The sequence below is a fragment of the Tachysurus fulvidraco genome, chromosome 22, assembly GCF_022655615.1.
Source record: "Tachysurus fulvidraco isolate hzauxx_2018 chromosome 22, HZAU_PFXX_2.0, whole genome shotgun sequence".
Lineage (NCBI taxonomy): Eukaryota > Metazoa > Chordata > Actinopteri > Siluriformes > Bagridae > Tachysurus > Tachysurus fulvidraco.
In genome coordinates this window covers 16,201,295-16,222,192 of record NC_062539.1, presented here as the reverse complement: position 1 = coordinate 16,222,192, position 20,898 = coordinate 16,201,295, and the positions used below count along the sequence as shown (strand labels likewise).

General features: G+C 41.5%; 1 protein-coding gene across 4 annotated transcripts in view; it reads right to left on the bottom strand.

Annotated features, from left to right (window-relative positions):
- LOC113640316 (syntaxin 1A (brain)) overlaps positions 1-20,898 on the bottom strand; it is a 119,294-nt gene that overhangs the window by 31,927 nt on the left and 66,469 nt on the right. For all 4 annotated transcript variants that reach the window (XM_047806398.1, XM_047806397.1, XM_047806399.1 and 1 more), the window contains exons 4-6: positions 14,590-14,664; positions 7,914-7,987; positions 7,119-7,227 (exon numbers count right to left, since the gene is read on the bottom strand). In XM_047806398.1, the coding sequence (XP_047662354.1) occupies positions 7,119-7,227; positions 7,914-7,987; positions 14,590-14,664 (258 nt within the window). The remainder of the gene's footprint in view (positions 1-7,118; positions 7,228-7,913; positions 7,988-14,589; positions 14,665-20,898) is intronic.

Sequence of the window (20,898 nt, the reverse complement as noted above, 5' to 3'; positions counted from 1 at the left end):
GGACACGCGTCGGGTATAATAACAGCGGCGTCGGGTCTCGGGTAATTTAAAATGAATGTGTTTTTACCGAACAGACCCGAGAAGACCCGAACTACTGTATCTCGTGTGTGTGCCTCGACTCGAGTCCTTTTCCAACCTCTCCTCTGTTTGCCAAGACCGCTTGTGACATGTGGCTTCGACGTGGGGCTGGCGGTAAGCTAATTTTCGTTGAAACAGACCTGTCAATCAATTTTGAATCCACGCTGTAGCGGTTACTTTAGTGTAGAGTTACGCAACATCCGGGTCCAGTCGGGTTAAAAAAAATTGACCCGGACTCGGGTCTAATTTTTCCGGGTTTGTCTCGGGTCGGGTCTTTCTTAAAAAAAAAAAAAGAAATTATGCACGTCGGGTTCGGGTCAAAAGTGATTCGGGTCACTTCGGGTCGGGTACATTTCTTTATACCCGAGAAGACCTCTACAGGGGACACCCTGGAGGACTCATCACAGCAAACACATACACCAATTCACACACTATTGACAATTTAGAGATGACAGTCAGCCTACAACACACGTTTGGACTTCGGGGAGGAAACTGGAGTACCTGGAGGAAACCCACAGGACATGGAGTCCACAGATACACAGCAGAGGCGGGAATTGAACCCCTAACCTCGGAGTAACCGGAGTCAACATCAAGTTAATGAAGATGAACGGAGACTCGACGCTCCAGCCGCACGACCCGGCTGCAGAAGAGATTAGAAAGCATCATCTGAGGTGAAAATTGAAAGACGTGTAAATGAAAGGAGTTTAAACTAAAAATGTCAGATCGGAATTAGATTCTAAAACGATCTTCCATACACACGGTATAAAATCAACCACACACACACACACACACACACACAAACACACACACACCACACACCATACACCAGATTGCCATTCATATCCGTAAAGGAAGAGCGTGAGTACACGAATGTGTTGGCATGGAGATCTCTCATCTAGCCTCTGATTGGTTCCCTAATTCAAGCTGCATCATTAAAATGGAGTGATGAGCTTTCATCAGGTTCACCTTGCACCATCTTTCACACTTTTCACATTTCGCCACATGACACAGTCTTGGATTGTTAAACACGGTGTAACAGCCAAACTGTGTCTATTTATAACATAGTGGTCATTAGGATGTGCACACCATTAGCCCTGTTATTTTAACCGCATACAGTACGATATACAGTATATGACTTCTTATTAAGGCGACAATGCAACATCCATATCTGTAATCGGATTGACTAAGCTGGAAATCCGACATCGGATCGGACATTTTTTTCTATGAACCCTACATCCTGGAAAAACCAGAGGTTCCTCATCCTCACCACACGAGTTCATAAACCATCTCAACTTAAATGTACAACAAACTATGTACTAGAGACCTGCGCGGGACTGGTTTTATAAACCCGCACCCACCCGCTCCCGCTGAATTTCTGACCGGGACCGCCCGCGCCCGCAAGCTGCGTGTTCCACTCCCGCCTGTGCCCGCGATGTTCGTGTCCACTCCTGCGGATTTTTTCTCGAGAGCTTGTGAAAATTTTGATTGTATACAAATGATCAGACTAATTATTAGTTCAGGTGAATGTCCAGAATAACAGAATTAAACATGATTGCATTTAAATAAGATAAATGAATACTAATGCTAATGCTAATCTTCTACTCAACGTCATGTGTTGACTCGATTCTTATTATTAGGCTACACAGCAAATCCCACCGGGTCCCGCGCATCTCCCGCTAAATTTTTTGACCGCCCACTCCCGCCCGGGGCAAATGTCAAACTGCCCGCTCCCGTGAGATTTGCGTTGGGTCCCGCGGGAGCCCAATCCCAATGCAGCCCTCTACTATGAACCACAAGCCAAAGCGAGAGTTTACTGAGTATCCAGAAGCTCCCTATCTCTCTCACTCACCTATTACATCCTCCAGAAAGAGGATATTTTTGTCTTTTGTCTTCAAACCAGACTCTACACACAAGACTCTAGTTTTAATCAGATGAACAGAGAACCTTTCCGGCATAATTTCTAAAATAAATAAATAAATAAATAAATAAATAAATAAATAAATAAATAAATAGAAACAAATATTGTGTTCTTTTCCTATCAGTTTAAAAGCCATCATCGGTCCGGTCGGAATATAAATATCTGTATCCTTTCGCTTCATTATTTCCTAGATATGGACTGATTATATATTCAAATGCATCATTCATGACTTGGCATAAAGCAACTCTATTACCTTAAGATCCATTAAGTCTGTGCGTCATCGCAGAGGTATTTGGAATGAAGCTGCTCTAGGGATGAGCGCTCCAGGCTGTAATTGAGTTGCTTTGTTATGACCCCGGAGTTCTTGTACTGTAAAATGTGCTTTCGCTGGGCTATTTTGCTCCGCGTTGAAATGCAAACCGGCTTAAATGGCATTCGGATACCGGAAGGATCTGTGAATAGGAATCTTTCGGGGTGAATAAAAAAATTAATAATAATATCACATTTTTCTTCATCCAGCCCTTTTTCATTTACTATGATAACAAGGTGTGGGTTTCACATCCTGATAAGGTCCAGACCTTCATACGGCGGTGGTTAAACTTCGTCGCCGAGTGCGACGACGTCTTAAAATCTGAAAGTACCAAACCTACTGTACAGATGCTGGCTTTTCCCACCAGGTTTAGGAATACAACAGATTTTGTTGAATCCAACTGTAATTCAAATCACAGGTATTTCCATTAAAGTTCATTCATTCATTCATTCATTCATTCATTCATTCATTCATCTTCTACCGCATATCCGAACTTCTCGGGTCACGGGGAGCCTCAGGCATCGGGCATCGAGGCAGGATACACCCTGGACGGAGTGCCAACCCACACACACGCTCATTCACTCACACACTCACTACAGACAATTTTCCAGAGATGCCAATCAACCTACCATGCATGTCTTTGGACCGGTGGAGGAAACCGGAGTACCCGGAGGAAACCCCCAAGGCACGGGGAGAACATGCAAACTCCACACACACGAGACGGAGGCGGGAATCGATTAAAGTAAAAAATTTGTAATGTCCGCAACACTTTTTAAACTCCCATCTTTATTAATTAATTAAAAAGCAACGTTTCGACCCTGTTGGGTCTTCTTCGGGCGAATGAAAGAGGCGGGAATCGAACCCCCAACCCTGGAGGTGTGAGGCGAATGTGCTAACCACTAAGCCACCGTGCCCCCTCCAGTAAAGTTATACAATTAAAATGGGATTTGTGAGTCAAATGCACCGGATGAACTAATTAAATAAACCCGTCTAGTTTTCTGAAGAAGTTGATGATGGTAATGAAGATTTTTGAAGTCTTCAGGATCTATCGAGGTCATGTGACGGACTTAAACACACAGACTTCTTCAGAGGATGTTCCAGAGAACTAGGAGAACATGCAAAGAAAGGTTAGTGAAAGACAAAAAGAAAATAGTCTACAAGTGGAGGACATTTAAAACAACTGCCAACGTGGTCAAATCTGGCTGCCCAAGCTAGTTCAGCCAGGGAGCAGACCGCACGATGCTAATAAGTGAAAGTGACGTGACGTACGGCTAAGTGCGGTGACCAGGACTCAGAATTTGTTCTTTGCATTTGACCCATCCAAAGTGCACACAGCAGTGAACACACACACACACACACACACACATTGTGAACACACACCCGGAGCAGTGGGCAGCCATTTATGCTGCGGCGCCCGGGGAGCAGTTGTGTGGGTTCGGTGCCTTGCTCAAGGGCACCTCAGTGGTGGTATTGCCGGCCCGAGACTCGAACCCACAACCTTAGGGTTAGGAGTCAGACTCTCTAACCATTAGGCCACGTAATCAAAAACTCTAAGATATCATCACGGGACCCTACGGCTAGCTCGTGCTACAGTTTATGTGCAAATGCATAAATGTACAATCCAAAATATCCTGAACAACTTTATTTATCATGGGAGGTGAGCAAGGAGGAAACCTTTGCTGAGTAAAAAATAACACGAGGGCAAGACTGAAGTTTGACAGAGAGAACGTAAACAAAGACAAGGACTTCTGGAATAATGTGCTTTGGACAGAAGAGTGTAAAACTGAATTATTTGGCCACCATAACGGAGGACATGTTTGGCTTAAACCAAATACAGCATTTCAGCAAAAGAACCTCATACTAAGTGTGAAACCTGGAGGTGGAAGTGTTATAGTTTGGGGATGTTTTGCTGCAGCAGGACCTGGTCAGCTCACCATCATACAATCTAATATGAATTCTACATTGTATCAGAAGGTGCTTGAGGAACCTGTGAGACCATCTGCCAAAAAAAATTGAAGCTAAAGCAGAACTGGACCTTGAAACATGACAATAAAAACATACAAGTAAATCTACCAAGACAAGAACTTTCTGAAATCATAAGAAATGAAGGTTCGTTGAATGGCTGCAGAAGCAAGTCAAAGCCTAGATCTTAATCCCAATGAGATGGTACTGTAGATGGCTACAAGAAGCGTCTCACTCAGCGAAAGGGGGTACAACTAGCTATTAAGGGGGTCGGGTGTCCTAACTTTTTCCTCATATAGAATACGTCCGCCTCACACCTCCAGGGTTGGGGGTTCGATTCCCGCCTCCGCCTTGTGTGTGTGTGGAGTTTGCATGTTCTCCCCGTGCCTCGGGGGTTTCCTCCGGGTACTCCGGTTTCCTCCCCCGGTCCAAAGACATGCATGGTAGGTTGATTGGCATCTCTGGAAAATTGTCCGAAGTGTGTGAGTGTGTGAGTGAATGAGAGTGTGTGTGTGCCCTGTGATGGGTCGGCACTCCATCCAGGGTGTATCCTGCCTCGATGCCCGATGACGCCTGAGATAGGCACAGGCTCCCCGTGACCCGAGAAGTTCAGATAAGCGGTAGAAAATGAATGAATGGATGTTTACCTGCAATTAAATCCCTTTCTTTTCCAGAGAAAAATAAAAACAAGATAAGACATCGATATTTCAGCATCACTTAATAAAGAACTGAATATTTAATAGTGGGTGTCCTATTTTTTTCACACGCCTGTGTTATGTAGAGTATACTGTATCCAATAACCTTCATTTCTCTCAACCTCTGGCTCTTCCTTGTCATCACTGCTGCCATTGACACTGTATGTGTTGAACATTTTCTATGACCGGACCAGCTGGTGGCTCTAAGGCTTCACTGCCAGCCTCTTGACCTGCTGTGTGTGTGTGTGTGTGTGTGTGTGTGTGTGTGTGCACTAGCACAACCCTAGGAATGAATAATACCATACCCCCTTACCCCACAATAGAATTCTTAACACCAATTTTTACATACAGTCTATAAATAAAAGCCAACAAAGCCATGCTCTCTGAGAGCGAGACTGATTGCAGCACAGATGCAGCATGTTCAGCCCCCCTGGAGTCCATCAAAGAGCAGACGGATGGCAGTAAGAGCCCGGGGTTGCTCGGTGCAGCCGACACACTGGAGCCTGCCAGCCAGGTGGAAGCAGATTAGCATTTTTCCTATGCACCCCTTAAGGAGATCTAACACATCTAAACACTAACCGATACCCGAGCAATCAGATTAGCGAAGCAGGGCATGACGGTCTACCATGATTGGTCTATCTAAATCTTAAACAAGACGCAGAAGATACTGTAGATGTCGGACCCGATTCCAGGCTAATCGACGGTATTGATTACTAGATTCGGTTCAGATCCATTTAACCAGTCAAATGTCTCAAGATTTTATGCTTGAAGCTAAACTTTCTCTTTAGTTTTATTCCATTTAATATTCTGTCAGATGGATAACACAATAAATAGACAGAATTATTCATTCATTCATTCATTCATTTTCTACCGCTTATCCGAACTACCTCGGGTCACGGGGAGCCTGTGCCTATCTCAGGCGTCATCGGGCATCGAGGCAGGATACAACCTGGACGGAGTGCCAACCCATCGCAGGGCACACACACACACACTCTCATTCACTCACACACACACTCACACACTACAGACAATTTTCCAGAGATGCCAATCAACCTACCATGCATGTCTTTGAACCGGTGGAGGAAACCGGAGTACCCGGAGGAAACCCCCGAGGCACGGGGGGAGAACATGCAAACTCCACACACACACAAGGCGGAGGCGGGAATCGAACCCCCGACCCTGGAGGTGTGAGGCGAACGTGCTAACCACTAAGCCAGCGTGCCCTCCAGAGAGAATTATGTCCTGTTAAAAATCGGGACCTTCAATAGACGATATTAATGTTATCCTTGGTTAAACTACCGAGACTCACCAGCTCACAAACCTTAACAGCTTTTCAACTTTTTTTCTTTCCTCAAGCGACTATTAAAGCTAGTTGAAAATCCAATTTGAACTAATATTAACATTTCATGTGTGGTATCATTTTTCTTATTCTTGTTGGCTGTAATATCGTCGGTAACTCGATGACAGCTGTGTTAGTAAAGTTCGATATCGGAGCACATATTTAATTTATTATTTTTTATGTTTTGTCAACAGCCTGTCGGATCGATCTCGAGGATAGAAACAACTGGAATTGAAATGGAGTCAACCGACGAAAATCGGCGGAAGGCGGAGCTCCCAAACCGAGTTATTTTATTATCTCTATAACTTATTATTTAAAAAATAATTGTTCTTTTTTTTTTTTTTTTATTAATTTTAAAAATCTGACCCAACATTATAGGTTTGCCTGCCATTTTTTTCTTACATTTACATGACACTCTTATCCAGAGTGAGGTACATTTTTATTTCAGTTTATATACCTGAGCAATTGAGGGTGTTAAGGGCCTTGCTCAGGGGCCCTACAGAGGCAACTTGGTGGACCTGGGATTCGAACCAATGACCTTCCGATCAGTAGTCGAACACCTTAAACCACTGAGCTACCACACATTCCAGTAAGGGAACAAAGTCAGCATAGTTTTAGTGAACCAGTGGTTTGAAAGTAATGGACTGGGATATTGGTGATGAAAAAATAATACACGATACTGATAACAACCATTTCCTCCGTTATTGTGAGGATGTAATCATTTAATCCAAAACCCCAACATTTGTGTTTGTGTGTGTGTGTGTGTGTGTGTGTGTGTGTGTGTGTGTGTGTGTGTGTGTGTGTGTGTACACTCACTAATCTCCAACTGTCTCTGGATCCGGCCCTTGCAGCGCTCCCTGTAACTCGATTGCGTGGCGTTGTACTCTGACATCACCTCCACGAATTTACGTGACAGAGTGGAATGCTGGGAAAATAAAAGGGAAAGAGAATAAGAAAGAGAAAGTTTCAAACGACAAAATATACCGGCTCCGTTATACATGCAAGGGAAAATATAATTTACTGTCATACCACTATTGTATCCTGCTTGACAGGAAGTGCTACCAAGTTACAGTATAGTCTCATATCACAGTTATGAAGAGGTTTGACGTAGTATTAAATGTATAGATGTAGAGATGAAATATATCGCCTTTAATTTTGTATTTTTTTGTTATTTTGTACAGCTAAATTAAATGGCTGAGATCCATTTTTTTAAAGCCACAGATTATTATTATTTTTTTTTTTTATTCAAGACAAATTCCTTTTGTAATTCATATGCAGTAATATATTGTATTTAAGAACAGAAAATAGTCACCGTTTTGTTTAGTATTTTTAAATGTTATATTATTTTGATTATGAAATAATCGAAAAAAAATTGTAAAAAAAAATGTTTCAATATTTTTTAAAAATTATTTTAGATATTTGTTGTTACGGCTTTTTATATTTAAGCCATGTTTTGATTTATTTTCCGATTACTACTTTGACTGCTAAAATTTTTGACACCTTTTTTACAGTAAGTGCACAAAATATATATATAAAAATAAATAAATAAATAAATTAAAGGATAAAAAGAAAAATTCATTCTGTCACTTAGCATTGGTCAAGCTCACTCACTTGTGTCTTCCGTATCCTCAGATCAGCTGAAGACCTGTTCTGTCCTTCCTCCTGCTCAATGGTCTGCTGGATACCTGAGAGAAAAAACACTGCATGTATAATATACGGTATAAGATACGATAAGTCGATGGCGTGACGCCTGAATTTTGCCGGAATTATCGGTGATTTAAACTCAAAACACTTTCTGCAATATTTGAGGACTGTGGCATTGTTTGCATGCTGCGGCGTTTATGCTGCGGCGCCCGTGGAGCAGTCGGGGGTTCGGTGCCTTGCTCAAGGGCACCTCAGACGTGGTATTGCCGGCCTGAGACTCAAACCCACAACCTTAGAGTTAGGAGTCAAACTCTCTAACCATTAGGTCACAACTTCCCCTCCCTTCCCCTTCCCTGGCATTCCATGCTACTGTCCAAACAGAGATCGACTTTTCGGATATTTTCTATCATAAACAATGGAATTATTTTATTACGACACACAAATCTGATCTAAAAGGATTTAGGACTCTGTCTCATAAAAGATGTCGTTTTTTTTTCTCTCTGAGAGAACAGAATTTTAGTGGGGCACTTGGGGCATCTCAGAGAACAGAAATGGGTTTCTCGGGTCACAGGGAGCCTGTGCCTATCTCAGGCGTCATCGGGCATCGAGGCAGGATACACAATGGACGGAGTGCCGACCCATCACAGGGCACACACACTCTCATTCACTCACACACTCACACACTACGGACAATTTCCCAGAGATGCCAATCAACCTACCATGCATGTCTTTGGACCGGTGGAGGAAACCGGAGTACCCGGAGGAAACCCCCGAGGCACGGGGAGAACATGCAAACTCCACACACAAATATTCTTAAATCCCAGAGTGTCTGCTTTCGTATGAGCTTCATAGTAATGCACCACTTTGGTGTCTGACATAACAAAGACATCCAACGGTGAACACGGACACAAGTACGAGCAGAAACTCGTGGAGTAAATCCAGAGGTGGAGGCGGAGCAACGACGTCCTCGTCTGAAGCATCTTCATCCGAGACAGCGTCGCGAATCGGAGGTAAAGTAATGACTACTTAACACAGTGATTTTGGATTAAATGCAGGACAGGTGCAGACAAATGTGGAACAAAGCAATGACAGGATGGAGAATAGGACCAAAATAAAACTGCCTGTTGCCATGGTAACCATGGAGTTTTTTTTTTTTGCTCATTACTTTCTTGTCTTGTTATTAGTGTACATTCTTGACTTTATGCCTTTAGCCAGACATACGCATAACACGTCTCATACCCTCGTGCTTTAGTAGATCTGATCACATGCACATCATCATTTAGTGCTTGCTCACATTATAAACGCATCCAGAGACCGTACCAGATCCTGTTGCGTTCCGCTTCCTGAAGATTTCGGACGTTTAAAGAGAAGATTCCGACTCCGTGTGGTGTTTAAGGACAACGACCTCCTCATCGATACACGATTCTCAGCCTGTATCTGACTGTAGGAAGGACATTATTCATAATAACGCTCTCTGGTGTTTATAACAGTTTATAATCACACCCTTCAGTGTCACCCAAATGAGGATGAGGTTCACTTTTGAGTCTGGTTCCTCTCGAGGTTTCTTCGTCTTCCATCTAAGGCAGTTTTTCCTCACCACAGTCACCTCAGTCACCTCAGGTTTGTTCATTTGGGATAAATACAAACACATTTAAATACAAGTCTAATATTAATCATGAACTTTTTGTCCATGATGTTCATCTTTGTTATGTTTTGTAAAGCTGTTTTAAAACAACGTCCATTGTTAACGGCGCTACACAAATAAAATTAAATAGAATTATTACAAGGCAGCAAAGATCTCCAGTTAAGGCGGTTAGTGTCACTGGTACGAAGCACAGTAGCGGTTAAATGTTAGTCATGTCTCTGTGTGTATATCTGTGTGAGTATGTCATGTCCTGGCTATGTTGCTAGTACATAAATGGAGGTGGCTCAGTTGGAGTTGACAGGTCCTACAAGCTCATACATGACCTAAGTGTCAGCTCTTGAAATGTCCAGCATCACAGGTCCTGACCTTTTAGTGGTCTTAGGCGTGACTTTTTTTTTTTTTCTCACATGAGACAACCATGTGGAAACGAAATAGACCAGGACTGAGAGACCTCGGGAAAGCTACAGTATGGTAGTTATTATTCAAGGGCACTCATTCACACGTGATATCGGATTCTTGATTCTGATTGGTCAGACAAGTTTGATCGGTTTTCAGCTTATATAGCAGATACACAATATTAATGGGTTACAAGACGTTAGTAAATGAGAATGATGTGTCAATCTTTATTCATTCATTCATTCATTCATTTTCTACCGCTTATCCGAACTACCTCGGGTCACGGGGAGCCTGTGCCTATCTCAGGCGTCATCGGGCATCGAGGCAGGATACACCCTGGACGGAGTGCCAACCCATCACAGGGCACACACACACTCTCATTCACTCACACACTCACACACTACGGACAATTTTCCAGAGATGCCAATCAACCTACCATGCATGTCTTTGGACCGGGGGAGGAAACCGGAGTACCCGGAGGAAACCCCCGAGGCACGGGGAGAACATGCAAACTCCACACACACACAAGGCGGAGGCGGGAATCGAACCCCCAACCCTGGAGGTGTGAGGCGGACGTGCTAACCACTAAGCCACCGTGCCCCCCTCCCCTACGTGTCAATCTTTAATTTAAAAAATATATATTAGTATTGCTAAATCGCTGTGGTCTTTTTTTGTGGAAATAAAAAACATCCGACGTAAAATGACAGGAAAATAATCAACTTCCTGGTCGAAAAACTAACTCCGCTCCGTGTCCGGTCACACCGGTCACTGATTATTATCCTATGACCACACACCCTGTTGTGTATTAATCCTTTCTTGCTAGCATAAAGTCTTTAAGTCTTTTAATGAATTCAGGAGGCTCTTCAGTCATACTGTACTGTACACTCTGCCTCCAGAACTCCATTCAACAATTGCAGCTTCTCTAAAGCTCTAAATCTCATGCAAACACATGACTGAGAAGATTTCTATTGGTGACAGCTGACACAGAAGTGAAGTGACAGCAAAAAAAAAAAAGAAAGGAAAGAAAGAAAGAAAGAAAAAGAAAAAGAAAATCCAGTCCTGACAAGCACACATACTGTACAAGCTTTCAGTCTGTGGTTCTCATTAAGTCTGCAAACCTTATAATAGTCTATGATGTATAGCCAGGAGCTTCACACTTGCATACACATACACATGATACATCCTATAACTGTGTGATCCTGTAGATCTGATCACATGCACATTATTAACTAGTGCTGGTTAATATTATAAACAGCTCATACACTAATTTCTCTCCTCTTGCTTCTCTTTTTCTTCCCATCCCGAGGCATCCAGAGATCGTACAGTACCAGCTCCGGTCGTGTTCGGTGTCATGAAGATGTCAGACCTTCAGTGAGAAGAGACCAACCCTGTGAGGATCCTGAGGCATCTATAGATGTTCCAGCTCCAGTTGGATTCCACTTCATGAAGATTTCAGACGTTTAAAGAGAAGATACCGACTCCGTGTGGTGTTTAAGGACAACGACGTCCTCATCAATACACGATTCTCAGACTGTATCTGACTGTAGGAAGGACATTATTCATAATAACACTCTCTGGTGTTTATAACAGTTTATAATCACACCCTTCAGTGTCACCCAAATGAGGATGAGGTTCACTTTTGAGTCTGGTTCCTTTCGAGGTTTCTTCGTCTTCCATCTAAGGGAGTTTTTCCTCACCACAGTCACCTCAGTCACCTCAGGTTTGTTCATTAGGGATAAATACAAACACATTTAAATTGAAGTCTAATATTAATCATGAACTTTTTCTACTATATTTCTCATGTTCTGAAAAGCTGCTTCGAGACGAAGTCCATTGTTGAATTGAATTAACACATTAATACAAAATCCTCATCTGAATCATCTGCCATCAAAGTTGATATAGTGACTATTTATTCATTATTAATAAAAGCGGTGGGCACGGTGGATAAGTGGTTAGCACGTTCGCCTCACACCTCCGCCTTGTGTGTGTGGAGTTTGCATGTTCTCCCCGTGCCTCGGGGGTTTCCTCCGGGTACTCCGGTTTCCTCCTCCGGTCCAAAGACATGCATGGTAGGTTGATTGGCATCTCTGGAAAATTGTCCGTAGTGTGTGAGTGTGTGTGTGAGTGAATGAGAGTGTGTGTGCCCTGTGATGTGTTGGCACTCCGTCCAGGTTGTATCCTGCCTCGATGCCCGATGACGCCTGAGATAGGCACAGGCTCCCCGTGACCCGAGAAGTTCGGATCAGCGGTAGAAAATGAATGAATGAATTATTAAAAGCCTACGTGACAGTACATATGGTGTAATCAAAAGCTAGATAAATCTTCTTTGTGATTTGAGAGATGTTTTTATTCTTTCATGCTATTTTTTACACATCATAGTGGATCCATGTTTGGCTAAGCCATTACTCATTCATCCACTCATTTATCTTCAGTATCTACTTAGTCTTTTAAACACCTTCCATAGAAATCTCTTTTCAACATCTGGGGTGTGTGTGTACATTTGTACTAACGGTTAGAAGCACGTTCGACTCTCAGCCGTGCGAACCAGCCGAGTGTATTATAGGCAGACGTGGAATGACGAGCCGAATGGAAATAAATCATAATGAAGCAGAGACGCGACGGCACAATAACAACGCGGGGATGATTACTGCTTTTATCAGTGCACAAATTGTAGTGCCTTGATATGAATTTTATGAGATGCAATGTGTGGTATTTTTTTTTTTTCTTTGCTAAACAGACGATAGAGATGACTGGATGGAACGGTTGTCGGATCCAGTTCACAAATTAAGAACAATTCTGGGTTATTAAACTTTATAGTTTGCCGTGTTTAGGGGGGGAATGAAAAAATTAGCAATTAGCATAGTTTTTGAATTGTTGTTGTGCTGAGTCAAATAATCTGGTTTACTAGAAAGAGTCTTTTTTTGTCTTAACAGTCCAACATTTGTTGAAATGCAACAATATAGAGTGAAATGTATGAGCTGATTCTAAAACCGGAGCATTAGTGAGATTAGACACTGATGTTGATGATGATGAGGAGGAGGTACGGGGTAGAGGGCTGCATTGGGATTGGGCTCCCGCGGGACCCAACGCAAATCTCGCGGGAGCGGGCGGTTTCACCTTTGCCCCGGGCGGGAGTGGGCGGTCAAATTTAGCGGGAGATCCGCGGGACCCGGTGGGATTTGGTGTGTAGCCTAATAATAAGAATGGAGTCAACACATGACGTTGAGAAGAAGATTAGCATTAGCATTAGTATTCATTTATCTTATTTAAATGCAATCATGTTTAATTCTGTTATTCTGGACATTCACCTGAACTAATAATTAGTCTGATCATTTGTATACAATCAAAATTTTCACGAGCTCTCGAGAAAAAATCCGCGGGAGTGGGCGGGAGTGGACACAAACATCGCGGATGTGGGCGGGAGTGGAACACGCAGGTTGCGGGTGCGGGCGGTCCCGGTCAGAAATTAAGCGGGACCGGGTGGGTGCGGGTTTATAAAAACAGCCCCGCACAGGGCTCAAGTACGGGGTGCAGTTCGTGTTCCAGTGTAGGTGTTCAATAGGGTTGAGTCAAAATCAGGGCTGTGTGAAGGACACTCAAGTTCTTCGACTACAACTTTAACACACCGTGTCTATATGGAGCCCTGTGCTTTGTGCACAGTGCTGTTGTCGTGCTGGAACAGGTTTGAGCCTGAAGGGAAATTTTATCACTACAGTGTAGAGACATTTTATACAATTTTGAGCTTCCATCTTTGTGGCAAAATTTGAAACAGCACCACATATAGGTGGGATGGACTAGTGTCACAGTCTACAAGTTTTCTCCTTCTGTGAATTTGCTTCACTTTTAATCTGACCAGATTAAAGCGGACTAGATTTCTGGTGTCTCCTGTATTACCTTTTAATACAAAAATACAAGTGCAGCTTTTAAAATGATCGAAAGAACAAATGTAAAAAATCGATGATCAGTTTTTTTTTAATCGTGTTCTCGAGCTGACGTTGCAGTCTCGGTAATTACGCAGAACCGTCGTCTGGCCTCGGACGGTTCTCAAACTGTGAATTTTCTAGGGTATTTCACAACCGAAGAACACAACAGGAAGTAGTACTGTTGTGCAGATATTCACACTTCATATGTGTGTGTGTGTGTGTGTGTGTGTGTGTGTGTGTGTGTGTGTGTGTGTGTGTGTGTATGAATTTCTGTCTGCTTCACTGGCCTAATAAACTAAACCAGACAGAACAGGGAAAATATCCCCATGTGGTTCCTGCCATCTCTCATCCATCGCACCCCTGTGCCCATTTGTGTGTCTCACTCCCTCCACCAATCAGCTCCTTTATTAGCCCGTCATATGGCTGCAGCTGTGCTGTGGAGGCTAGAGACTGAGATATATTGAAACGCAGTGCCTCCACCATCACGATAACTATTCATCACTCATTAGTCACCGCTATCACAGTGACAATAAGAGCCGAAGACCCGATCAGCACCGGCAGGGAAACATCGTTGCTCTCGGCTCAGATTCGGTATAAGGAGAAAGGCAAAGAGTTTATTTATTTATTTTTGCCCAAAATTACACAGTGTTGTGTTTGGATCTGAGGTACAAGGACTTACTCTTTAACTTAGAGCGCACTTTGTTAGCCAGCTTCTTGATGTCTGTCATTAGGTCCTCGAGTTCTGCTTTCGTTTCTGTGTAGAAATGAGAAAAAGAGCAGAAGAGTCAGATTCATTAACACGATCTGTTCTAATAAGAGCTAGTCTATTATCAATCTGGATAAAACAGCAGTAAATATTATGTAAAAATACCTCAGACCTTTCTTAGAATTCTGTCAGGTTCATGTGTGAGGATAAACTGGTTTGCATTAGAAGTGATTATTATTGACTAAAAAAAAAAAATCTTCTCAGAAATCCTGTCAAGCTAGCTTAGGCTAGGTCTGCATCCGGCCTTACGAATAAAATTATAAACAATTCAATGAACATGACTTATTTCCTTTAGGGTTAACTCATGTTAGCTTGCTAGCTTGTTTAAACACCATTTTAAAAAAAAAATCTTCTCAGAAGATTTTTCAGGGTAGCTTACGTTAGCTAAGATTAGCAATACTGCAAGGTTATTTTGAGTTAGCTAACTAGCTAACATTGACACTAAATGTAAGCAAGTTTAAGAAAACTTAATTAATGTTATTTAACTTAAATTTATTACTTAAAAATCCTTTCAGAAATCCTGTGAAACTAGCTTGAGCTACATAGCTAAAGTGAAATAAGCAAAATAGACATGAAACATCGGATACCGGCGAAATGATCGACATTTTTTAGTCCAATTATTAGTAATAGAAACAAATGTCATAGAATCAGACACAACACCTTCCAATTATTTGAGGCTCAGGTGTAAAAGTGTAAGTGTGATGTTTGTGCACAGGTAGGAATATTAGGGGATAAAAGCCACACAATGGTGAACATTTTACGTATGTAGCGTAGACACATAGCGTGTGTCCTTGAGTCATGGCTTCCATGTGTGCCTCCGGTGGCGCCCACTGACACAGCTCTTTCACAGGCACTGACTGCTCATCTCTCTCTCTCTCTCTCTCTCCCACACACACACACACACACACACACACACACACACACACACACACACACACACACACACACACACTCACACACACAATGTATGTGAAAGAACAAGACAGTGTTTCTATTCTGTATTTGATTCTTCATTAATTATACAGTAGTGAAACTAGCAGTGCAGGTAAGTACTCAGGGGTTGTATATCTACCCACACACAGCTCCTGGGGATATTTTAAAATTCCAGACTGAATTATGCCAACAGGTACGTTCAGGCAAAACAGAATTGTATTCCATGTGATTATGGTATCATCTACAACACATACTGTATATGGTTTATCTTTGTAGCTTTGAGGTTGAGGAAATTTCAGACAAATAATTGATTTGAGTCATGTTTATATTTATGGAGGAAATTAATTTCAATCTGCTGAAGGTATCGTATCGCAGTACTGCACCAGATTTTGTGCATTATTTTACGTCACGGTGACATGCAAGGGTTATTGCATCCTAAATATTAAGAGCCAATCATTTTCCAGTATGCAAATGCAGGCTATGAAGCAGTGATATACTATAAGAATGTGCGTACATACAGTATATACATTATTTTAGATTTTTCATATATAGTAACGTTGATGACATAGGAATATATCGCAATAATGAAGCTGTATACTGTATGTTTCGATGTCAGTAATGTCGCTGCCATACGATTAGGTATTAAAATTTCACTGCCATATGATTAGATGTCAGTAATGCCACTGTCAAATGATTCGTTTGTCAGTAATGTCGCTACCATATGATTCGTTTGTCAGTAATATCGCTGCCATATGATTCGTTTGTCAGTAATGTCGCTACCGTATGATTTGTTTGTCAGTAATATCACTACCATATGATTTGTTTGTCAGTAATGTCGCTGCCATATGATTCGTTTGTCAGTAATGTCGCTGCAGTATGATTTGTTTGTCAGTAATATCACTACCATATGATTCGTTTGTCAGTAATATCGCTGCCATATGATTCGTTTGTCAGTAATGTCACTACCATATGATTTGTTTGTCAGTAATGTTGCTGCCATATGATTCGTTTGTCAGTAATGTCGCTGCCATATGATTAAATGTCAGTAATGTCGCTGCCATATGATTCGTTTGTCAGTAATGTCGCTGCCATATGATTCGTTTGTCAGTAATATCGCTGCCATATGATTCGTTTGTCAGTAATATCACTACCATATGATTTGTTTGTCAGTAATGTCGCTGCCATATGATTCGTTTGTCAGTAATGTCGCTGCCATATGATTCGTTTGTCAGTAATATCGCTGCCATATGATTCGTTTGTCAGTAATGTCGCTACCGTATGATTTGTTTGTCAGTAATATCACTACCATATGATTCGTTTGTCAGTAATGTCGCTGCCATATGATTCGTTTGTCAGTAATGTCGCTGCAGTATGATTTGTTTGTCAGTAATATCACTACCATATGATTCGTTTGTCAGTAATATCGCTGCCATATGATTCGTTTGTCAGTAATGTCACTACCATATGATTTGTTTGTCAGTAATGTTGCTGCCATATGATTCGTTTGTCAGTAATGTCGCTGCCATATGATTAAATGTCAGTAATGTCGCTGCCATATGATTCGTTTGTCAGTAATGTCGCTGCCATATGATTCGTTTGTCAGTAATATCGCTGCCATATGATTCGTTTGTCAGTAATGTCGCTACCGTATGATTTGTTTGTCAGTAATATCACTACCATATGATTTGTTTGTCAGTAATGTCGCTGCCATATGATTCGTTTGTCAGTAATGTCGCTGCAGTATGATTCGTTTGCCAGTAATATCACTACCATATGATTCGTTTGTCAGTAATATCGCTGCCATATGATTCGTTTGTCAGTAATGTCACTACCATATGATTTGTTTGTCAGTAATGTTGCTGCCATATGATTCGTTTGTCAGTAATGTCGCTGCCATATGATTAAATGTCAGTAATGTCGCTGCCATATGATTCGTTTGTCAGTAATGTCGCTGCCATATGATTCGTTTGTCAGTAATATCGCTGCCATATGATTCGTTTGTCAGTAATGTCGCTGCCATATGATTCGTTTGTCAGTAATATCGCTGCCATATGATTAAATGTCAGTAATATCGCTGCCATATGATTCGTTTGTCAGTAATATCGCTGCCATATGATTCGTTTGTCAGTAATATCGCTGCCATATGATTAAATGTCAGTAATGTCGCTGCCATATGATTTGTTTGTCAGTAATGTCGCTGCCATATGAGTGGTCTGTCAGTGATATCGCTGCCATATTATTAAATGTCAGTAATGTCGCTGCCATATGATTCGTTTGTCAGTAATATCACTGCCGTATGATTAGATGGCCGTAACGGTGCTGCCACATGAATAGATGTCAGTAATGAAACACATATGTGAGTGTGTACACATTTACATATAAATCTTAAGACCCGTGTGGCACCAAACTGGTCCGAACATCAGAAATTCCACCATTTGTTTCCCAATTCTTTCCATCCCTGTACTTCATTTTCTGATCTACCGATTATAAGATTCTCAGATGTCAGACTATGTAACACGTCAAGATTTTCCTCCTCTTATTTTTCTCGCTATCGTTTTATCGTCATCTCGTTTTTCTTTCGCAGCGGAATTAGAAGGGAACAGACAAGCTAACAGAAGGATGAGGTCAAGCTGGAAGCTCACAGATGACACGGGCATGTTACATAAGAGATGGAGTTAAAGAGACTGTTCAAACAGAAGGGAGCCAACCCATTAATCAACTTTCAGCTAACTGATAGAGAGGATGGAGAAGAGGCTGGCAAGAACGAGTGAGAGAGAGAGATGCACAGAGACAGAAATAGATCAAGACACACATTGAGCGAGTGTATTCTAGAAAGGAATTCTAATCCCATTTAGTATCTAAATTCTAGAAAACAAAGAAAAAATTTGGCCAAATAGCTAGAAAAATTCGATCTGTACTTTTTAGAAATGGAAGTGATAGGAGGCGGGGCTAAACCTGTTACTACGTGACACGTTCTTTTGAAGCATGCGATCGGTTGTTCAATAATAAAAATATAAACGATTTTAAAATCTAGTCTATTATAAAACTTCACTTTGTCTTTATGTTAAGATATTTGAGTCTATATCGTGTAGGGATTACGTTCGTGACCGATCGCTTAGAGATGTTCTAAAATCTGTATGTTACATATGTAATAAAAATAATGTAAATGTAAACATAAAGCATGTTTTCTTTGTTTTTTTAATAGTTAAACATATGAGCATTTTAGCTGCATTATAACAATATTGGAAGATTCAAATAATAATGGTGTCAGTAACGGTCGGGTTTGGCCGTCCGAGCAAGTTCGCCCCGAGAACAGATCGCAAGATGATTAAAGAAGTCTCTAAAATCAGGAAGATATCATCAAGGAGTGTACAGCAAGCTCTTGTGAAATACAGTCGATGTGAGAGTGCATGAATCTATAATCAGAAATATCCTGAATAACTTTATTTATCATGGGAGGTGTGCAAGGAGAAACCTTTACTATCTAAGAAAAACATGAGGGCAAGACTGAAGTTTGAGAAAGAACACAGAGACAAAGTATCCTGGAATAATGTGCTTTGGACAGAAGAGTGTAAAACTGAATTATTTGGCCACCATCACAGACCTGGTCAGGTCTGTTATGGACCTGGTCAGCTCACCATCATACAATCCACTATGAATTCTACATAGTATCAGAAGGTGCTTGAGGAACCTGTGAGACCATCTGCCAAAAAAAAAAACTAAAACTAGCAGAACTGGACCTTAAAATACAACAAAAACATACCAGTTAATCCACCAATGACTCGTGAAAAGTAAAAACCCAGCTCTAAATCCTATTGAGATGATTTGTGGTGGTTTGAAACGGACCGTGCGTGTACTGTAAGATTATCTCTAATCTGATTGGTGACAAAATAATCCCCACACGATCTAATCTCTATCGTCTTATTAACTCACTATCGTTATTAAATATCGTACACAACACGTTTCTTCTCCCTCTTCACCTTTCAGCCATTTTCTCCTCTGATAAAGAAACTCTTCATCCTTTTTTAAAAGTCCTCCTCACTTCTCCTGACACTTTTTAACCTTATGAGCTCTTTTAAGGGTTAAGATGCTTTATGAAGTAGGATCTTCTCTTTAAATTATAAAGAAATGCCCACATTTCTAAGAACTCTCTTAGAATTTCATCACTAGGAGAATCTCTTTACACTAAAGCCCCGGCCTTGACTGGTGGTGATAAATGTGGCGATGTGGTAGATCATGGGGTGAAACTCGCCTCAATAATAAGCCCGCTGATGTATACCATGTTTTACACGTCGACACTGATGAGATTCACCTCAGGACTGTGTATTGTTTCATGTTGAGAACATCCCATTTAATGAATTTCTCCTAATTCACACTTTTCGACTGTCAATAATCTAAAAAAAAAAATAAATAAAATAAAATAAAATAAAATATAAATAAATAAATAAATAAAGTGTTGCAAAAAGGTTGAGGAACTTTGGACTTAAAAATCCCAGTAGGCAGTGGTGGCTCAACTGGTTAAAGCTCTGGGTTGTTGATCGGAGGATCGGGGTTCAAGGACTTTGAGCAAGGCCCTCAACCCTTCCTGCTCCAGGGGCGCTGTATCATAGCTGCCCCTGCACTCTGGCCCCAACCTCCTCAGTTGGGGTATGTGAAGAAAAGAATTCCACTGTAATGTATATGTGGCGATAATAAAGGCTTCTATGCCTCATTCTGTTCTATAAGCACCTTTTGGTAAAGGGCCTCAGCTGTAGCACACTGTGGCAATATGATATAATTGGAGCATCTGTGTGTGGCTATGAATGCCAGCTGACATTTCTGACAGCGCAGCACCGTTGGAGAAGATGTGTGTGTGTGTGTGTGTGTGTGTGTGTGTGTGTGTGTGTGTGTGTGTGTGTGTGTTATCAGCAATTCGTCAGAATTTATGGACTAGCATTCAGAGAGGTTTACAGATATCTGAAAATCCTGTTCATGCTAAAAATGCACGAATGCTAACAAGTCAGCTGTGGGAAAGAAAAAAAAACTACATGAGCTACGGAGAAAAATAAAACGGTACGGTTTAGGTATATAACTAAATATATACAAATACATACGAATACGTTCGTTCGTTCGTTCGTTCGTTCGCAAAATGAATACATCTGAGGTAAAGAGCTGAATATCTCTGCTGGGATTGAAATATTATTCATGAAATAATTAAATAATGATCTTGTATGTTCGTTGCACACGTTTTCATCATTCTTCCTCGTTCTTTGCAGCACCGTGTCTCAGCTTCGCGGCGGATTCTCGGAA